General features: G+C 40.2%; 1 protein-coding gene across 1 annotated transcript in view; it reads left to right on the top strand.

Moving 5' to 3' along the window:
* The window catches only part of STIM2 (stromal interaction molecule 2), a 107,515-nt gene that overhangs the window by 22,838 nt on the left and 76,864 nt on the right, over positions 1–7,813 (top strand). Inside the window, exon 3 of the mRNA XM_015568684.1 lies at positions 1,125–1,255. Coding sequence (XP_015424170.1) covers positions 1,208–1,255 — 48 coding nt within the window. The 5' untranslated portion in view covers positions 1,125–1,207. The remainder of the gene's footprint in view (positions 1–1,124; positions 1,256–7,813) is intronic.

Below are 7,813 nucleotides of genomic sequence, written 5' to 3'. Positions count from 1 at the left end.
GGCTGGGATTTGACCTCCAGGCCAACTGGCTGTCTCCTTCAAATTCTTTATGGGCTTCTTATAGTCTTCAGGATTAACACACTGTTTATGGGTAGTTTTTATTGCACGCTAACAGGTGGCGCAGGCCATTTTTGCTAATTTTTTTGCACAAATGGCAACGTTCAGTAAAATTACGATAACTTTAGTTTATGTATTTATACGTTACCCGCATTCTACCTCTAGTCTATAAAAAACATATTAATACATGTCCCTCGCTCTACTACTACAGTCAACGTAAAACATATAAATATGTTTCCCACATACAATGTGTTAAAAATCAAAATTCCTTAGTATGGAAAATCACTTTTAGAGTTATGGCCTCTTGTTACCAGTTTCATACCTGATCTTTTGACTCTTTTCCACATGTATTCCAGATATATTAACTAGTTGCATTTCTCTGAATGTTGTTTTCATGCCACTGAACATATGATGTTTCTTTTTCCAGGCATACTTTTCTCTCTTTCCTGGTGCAACAACTAATAGGTCATTTAAAACTCCCTGAGGTTACCTCTAGGCAACTTCTGACATTTTTTTCCCAGTCCGAGTTAATGTTTTCAGTGGTACCTAACCCAATATATTATCCACATACCTTTTTTCTCACTAGGCTGTGAGCTTTTTTGACTACTGGATATTCTTATTATCACTTTAGCTTATAATCTTGTCACTGGTTTGCACACTATAGAAGTCTAGAACTTTAGTTAATGTATGATAGTTAATTTATCAGAACCCTAAATGTACCCAACCAAGTCCTGAGTATTATGAACAATTGAGCAAAAGAAGAATATTGTCCCAGCCCTGTTCATAATTAATTGTGTGGATAAAATGATTCATAAAATAAATAGAGATTTATAAAGTACAACATTAAATGAGGTCTTACGTAGAATGGTTTGAGACTAAGGGTATTATTTTAAATTTCAAATCCCGTGGCGTTTCATATCTGCTTTTATATCTATTGGTGTAACTTCTGGTTGTAGTTTGACTTAGTTTGAAATTTAATTTGTTGGGTTTAAAAAATATTATACCTTCTAAGGATAGCCCCGATTTTGGTATGGCAAGTTAGTAATTGTCCTTTGTTCTATTTTCAGATCCCTGTCTGTCATTGAGTCCACCATGCTTCACAGAAGAAGATAGATTTAGTCTGGAAGCTCTTCAAACAATACACAAACAAATGGATGATGACAAAGATGGTGGAATTGAAGTAGATGAAAGCGATGAAGTAGGTGGAAAAATGTTTTCCCTGGCATTCTCATAACACACAATGAAGTTTTAGCCTTAAATCTTCCCATTGTTACTCGTATGACTCAACTCTGTCAACATCTTTTGTTTTTCTCTTTATATTTTAATTTTACCCTTTGTATTTTACCTTTTTCCCCCCCTTTTTTCCTTCATGTGTACATCAAATCTTCCCAGTTTTGTAAGAATCCGTACTTTCATGTTCCTGGATTTCTCAAATATATATTTTATTTTGGCTCTATCAGTTATCTATTGCTGTTTTACAAACCACCACAAAATTTAATGGCTTAAAATGACAACAGTTTATTATTTTTTCTGATTTTTCTGGGTTGACTGGGCTTAGCTGGGCACCTTTTCTGTTCCCCTAGGTATGGGCTGAGGTCACTATGGCACTTCCACTCAGTTGTGAACTCTGCTGGGGCTGGAATATTTAAGGTGTCTCTTGTCATTCAAGGTCTCTCTCCATGTGACCTCTTATCATTCAGGAGTCTAGCTCAAGCTTCCTCATAGTATGGCAGCTGGCTTCCAGGTGTCAATGCTGCAAGAAAACAAGTTCCCATGTAGAAGTGCTTATCATGCCTCTGCTTGCCAGAGGCTGTTAATATCAAATTGGCTAAAGCAAGTTTTGGCTAAGCTCAGAGTCTACGTGGGAGAGGATTATATGAGGGCATGAATAACAGGAGATGTGATTTATTGGGGGGTCAACCATATAATTACTATTGTACTCACTGTACAATAAATAATGCCTTATTTCTTAAGCATTGTTATCTACCCCCCCTCATCTGGTGTCTCTCTTAGTTTCTCCATAAAAGTTGTTTTCTTTATTCTGCTGTAGTCTAATCTACAATAATAAAAGTATAATATGCTAATTAGACCAGACAGCTGAATGACCTTCCACACGTCATTCTGGACATCCTTCTGGATGAAGCCTTGGTGGCAGGGGCTGAGGCAGAGGTGGTTAGGGGCGATCAGGCAGGCAGGCGAGCGGTTACGAGCCAGTGGTCCTGCGTTGTGAGAGGGTGCAGGCTGGGCTGAGGAACCCTTCCCCCAATGCACGAATTTTGTGCACTGGGCCTCTAGTTTTAAATAAATCCCTTGGTTATTTTTCAGTACTCTTTAGCCTGTTTATTGTATTTGTCACTGTTGAAATGTTTCTCTTTCAGTTTATATGATACTAAATTACATTATTTTGCATATTATTATCTAATACTAGAGGCCTGGTGCATGAAATTTGTGCACCTCCCCCTACCCCCCCTAGGGTGGGGGGGCGCGGATCCCTCAGCCCAGATTGCGAGAGTGCACAGGCCATGCTGAGGGACCCGACCATTGTACAACTGGGGCTGAGGAGGGATGCGGGAAGGCTCCAGGGTGTGTTTGGCCCGTCTCACTCAGTCCCAATTGGCCGGACCCCAGCAGCAAGCTAACCTACCGGTTGGAGCATCTGCCCCCTGGTGGTCAGTGCATGCCACAGTGAGTGGTTGAGCTGCCTTAGCATATTATTAGGAAATTACGCTTTGATTGGTTGAACGGACAACTGGACACTTAGCATATTAGGCTTTTATTATATAGGATTTTTTAATAGTGATACCCTCTAAGCTTATTGTTATTTAATCACATTGTTATCTAACAGTAACATTCTCTAAACATCAGTGTTTGAACTGATGTATAAAGCATTTACCTTGGGAATGCTCATTCATTTTTAGGTTACTTCTAATTCCTCCATCTCTAAGCCAGTCCAGATTCTTGTACATATGTTGCTTTTTGCCTGAACATCTTTTGAGTTCTCTTACTTTTGCTTTCAAAACAAAATCTCATCAGTCTTCTTTGAAATCCCTCACTGTTGAATGGCACTTCTGATTCTACTTCTCCTCAATTCTTATTCTTCTGAATCAGGAATTGGCAGGCTTTTTCTGCAAAGGATCAAGTTATAGGTTAAAGTGTGTACCTTCCAAAAACATATTTTGAAGTCCTAACCCCTATTATCTCAGAATGTGACTTTATTTGGAAATAGGGTCATTTCAGATATAATTAGTTAAGATGGGCACATATTGAAGTAGTGTGGGCCCTTAATCCAGTGATTGGTATCCTTATAAGAGAGGAGAACTTCATGTGGAGACATGGACAAGGGGAGCAGATGACCATATGACAGTGGAGGCAAAGATTAGAGTTATGCAGCTACAAGTCCAGGAATGACAAGGATTGCTGGTGACACCTCAAACTAGGAGAAAAGCATGGAACAGATTCTATCCCTAGGGCCTTTAAGAGAGCACAGCTCTGTAAGTTTGATTTCAGACTTACAGCCTCTAGAATTGTGAAAAATTCATTTCTGTTGTTTTAAGCCGTTTGTTTGTAGTACTTTGACACAGCAGCCCTAGGAAACTAATGCAGTCCAGCTACTAAAAATTTTAGATTTTGTGGGTCATATTTTCTCTGTAGTAACTATTAACTCTCCCGTTGTAGTGCCAAGAAGCCATAGACAACAGTGCAGGATCTAAAGGGCATGTCTGTATCCTAATAAAACTTTATTTGTGAAAATAAGCAGCAAGCTGTAGTTTGCTAACCCTGCTATAAACAAAATCTTGTGTTCTTAAAAGTTATTTTCTTTTTCAATTATCTGTTCTAGTTATTGCTTGCTCTATTTTAATCTAGGACAGTGTTTTCAACCGGTGTGCCGTGACACACTGGTGCGCCGTAAGAATTTTTAAAACATGCTATACCTGACTATTTAATCAGGGGCACTGACCTCTTTTCCCTTAGATTGGCAAATAAAAAATGATAACAGCCCACATAACAGTAGCCTTCTGGTGTGAATGAATCAAAATCATACCTTTTTTTTTTCAAATTGGCAAAAGGATAATATATTTTTTGGTGTGCCATAGAATGTTAGTAATTAGGTTATATATGCCAAGAGATGAAGAAGGTTGAAAATTGCTCATTTTGGTATTTGTTATCTTGTGCCTAGGTTATCATCTCTACATGTTTCCTCTCTAATCCATCATGAGTATCACTTTGAGAGTGTTTTTCTCTAGCTAGGATACTTAACAGTGATTTCTTAATGCATATTAGATCAGATATTAACTCTTTAGTCATACTTAATGTCCCTGCATTAGCTGACTTCTGCTTACTGGGATTATCTTTTCTCATTGTGGTTAAATCATTTTGGTTAGGGCCCAGTGACATTAATATCAGAATAATATCTTTCAGTCCTAAATAGTCCAATTTATTTCATTCATTTTTAGAACCAAGATGATAGAATAATTCTATCTTATCCTACGTTTCCAACTTAAAGATAACTTAAATATATTCTGTTTGTCTTCAGGTAGATGGACTATTGAGTTTTACTATTACTGGAAACCAACATAAAGCAATTATAATTTAATTTAAGTCATCCTGTATAATAAAGAGCTAATATGCTAATTAGACCAAACAGCAGAACAACCTTCCGGACGAAGCTGGGGCTGTGAAGGCCAAGGCAGCTAGGGCTGTGAGGGCTGAGCCCCTTGAACAAATTTCATACATTGGGCCTCTAGTTTTATTATATTGAATAATTCATTCTTTTAACATCCTTACCATTTCTTTACTCTCTCCTAGTACATACAGTCAAGCTATAAGATTACTTTTCTTAATAATTCTCTAGATTATTAGTGATGCATTGTTCTTTCTAATCTCAAGTGGTTTATTTTGTTGCCAATATAATTGCTTAAGAATTTGGATATCAACCCTGGCTGGGTGGCTCAGTTGGTTGGAACATTGTCTTGTGTACCAAAAGGTTACAAATGCAATTTTCGTTTAGGGCACATACCTAGGTTGTAGGTTTGATTCCTGGTTTGGGCAAGTATGGTAGACAACCAGACCATCATCCCATACACCAAAACGTGGTGGGGTTTGATCCAGGCACATACTCAGGCTGTGGGCTTAATCCCTGGTCGGGGCGTGTACAGGAGGCAACTGATCAATGTTTCTCACTCATATTGATGTTTCCCTCCCTCCCTCCCTCCCTCTCTTTTTCTCTCTCAAATCAATAAAAACATATCCCTGAGTGAGGGTTAAAAAAAAACACACAATTTGAATATCAGATATGCTAACAGAAATCCTATTAGTCCATAAATTGTTACTATCTACATAAATTATGGAATAAATAGAATTAGTGTATTTGATACTTTTTGTAGAGAGAATTATTTTTTAGGCTAAACAGCCTTCCTAAAATTATTGTTGTCCATTTTCTTAGTCATTTATAGCATAACCATATTAGTTTTATCGAACAAATTCCATGCCAAATCTGAAGTATATAGTATTCAGTATGTGAATGGTCCATGCCATTTTATAATTATGTCCAACAATTAAATTGGAGGTAATTTTTAACATTAAACTTTATGGTATTGCACTGAAAGGACATAATTTTAAGTTATTATCCTGATGGTGCTCTGTTTTCCTTTGATTTCTGTATTACTTGAGGATCATTGCTTAGCATTGTTTTAGGTTAAAAAATATATTAATGCTGAAGGATTATTTTGGAAGAGCATATATGATTAATTTTAAGAGTCTTAGTATTATAAATGTTTTAAAATATTGGTATACATTTTAATGTTTAAAGCTGGAATAGTTTTAGATAGCCACCTTTCAGAAGATAAACATTAAATTGTTAAGATTGGTTAATTTTGTACCTAGAATAAGGATAGATTCTTAGAAACAACTTTTATTGTTGATATATGAAGTTATAAATATTTCTACTCTGTAGTGTTTTCTAATACCAATCAAGTCTTCAATTCTCCAACATCAACTGAGTGTCTAACAATTCAGTTCAATTCTGACATTGTCCACCTGGAGTAGTGTCAGATCCCACAGGTTAAAGGGCTTAGTCCCATAAGACTGCCTCCCCCTTGAGATGCCAGTCACAAGTCTCTGGCCATGTGTACTTCTGACCAACCTGCTCTCAACCAGGTGTTCCCACGACCCCCTTCTCAGATTTGATAATTTGTTGTAATGGACCACAAAACTCAGGAAGACAGTTTACCTATGTTACTGGTTTATTATGAAGAATACAACTCTGGAACAGCCAAATGGAAGAAATATATAGGACAGCCCTAACCGGTTTGGCTCAGTGGATAGAGCGTCGGCCTGAGGACTGAAAGGTCCCAGGTTCTATTCCGGTCAAGGGCATGTACCTTGGTTGCGGGCACATCCCCAGTAGGAGGTGTACAGGAGGCAGCTGATCGATGTTTCTCTCTCATCGATGTTTCTAACTCTCTATCCCTCTCCCTTCCTCTCTGTAAAAAATCAATTAAAAAAAAGAAAAAGAAATATATAGGACAAGGTATGGGAGGAAGGATATGGAGCTTTCATGCCCTCTCTGGGCATGCCACCTTCCCAGCACCTTAATATGTTCACCAACCTGTAAGTGCTTTGAATTTCAAAATTCAAGAGGTTTTTTATAGAACTCAGTTTGCTCAGAGGCCAGGTGGGTGGGACTGAAAGTTCCAACCTTAATCACTGAGTGACCAGTCCCATCCTGAGGAAGGAGACTAACCCAAGGTCATCTCACTAGCATAAACTAAAGGCAAAAGATACTCCTAACAAGAAATTCCCAGAGTCAGGGACCAGGGACAAAGACCAAATATATTTGTTAATATATTGTAATTGTAAAAGTATTTGTCTGAAAAAATAGCAAAAACTCACATTTTCTTAATCATTAAAAATACCTTCAAAGGCAAGATGTTAAAATTATCTAATAAGAGTAATATGCAAATCAACCATCACTTCGCGATAAAGATGGCAACGCCCACACCCAAAAAGGAGGGAATATGCAAATTGATACGACAAAGATGGCGGTTCTGGCTGGAGCCATGGAGCCAAGCTGTTTGGAGTGTGGGTGTGGGAGGCTTGGCTTCCTTGGTTGCCCAACTCCGGCTGGAGAGTGGGCATAGGAGGCTTGGCTTCCGTGGTCGCCCCAGCCGGCTCTGTGGCCGCCGCCCAGACAAAGCCATAGTGGCAGGGCCGAGGCAGAGGCTGTTAGGGGCTATCAGGCCAGGTGGCCAGTTTGGAGGGACCAGGCCTGTAAAGGAGGGCAGTTGGGGGCAACCAGGCCTGCAGGGGAGGGCAGTTAGAGGCAATTGAGCTGGCAGGGGGGCCAGATGGGTGTGATCAGGCTGGCAGGGGCGTAGTTGGGGGCAATCAGGCCAGGAAGAGGGAGCAGTTGGGGGTGAGAAGGCTGGTGAGGGGGGGCAGTTACCAGCCAGAGGAAGAAATCCTGGGTCCCGGGTTTGTGGCGAGGCAGAGGTGATTAGGGGCGATCAGGCCAGAAGGGGAGGGCAGTTGGGGGTGATCAGGCTGGCAAGGGGGGCCAGTTGGGGGCGAGCAGGCTGGCAGGGGGACAGTTGGAGGTGAGCAGGCCAGCAGTGGGATGTCAGGTGGGGGCAAGCAGGCCGCAGGGGGCCAGTTGGCCCACCAGGCGCCAGCAGGAGGGGCAGTTTGGGGCAAGCATGCTGGCAAGGCGGGCAGTTGGGGCCGAGCAGGCTGGAGGGGGGGAGGGGGGAGGGAGGGG

This window comes from Myotis davidii, unplaced genomic scaffold (assembly GCF_000327345.1).
Source record: "Myotis davidii unplaced genomic scaffold, ASM32734v1 scaffold743, whole genome shotgun sequence".
Classification (NCBI taxonomy): domain Eukaryota; kingdom Metazoa; phylum Chordata; class Mammalia; order Chiroptera; family Vespertilionidae; genus Myotis; species Myotis davidii.
The sequence above is the reverse complement of the archived record's forward strand: the minus strand, read 5'-3'. Positions and strand labels throughout refer to the sequence as shown.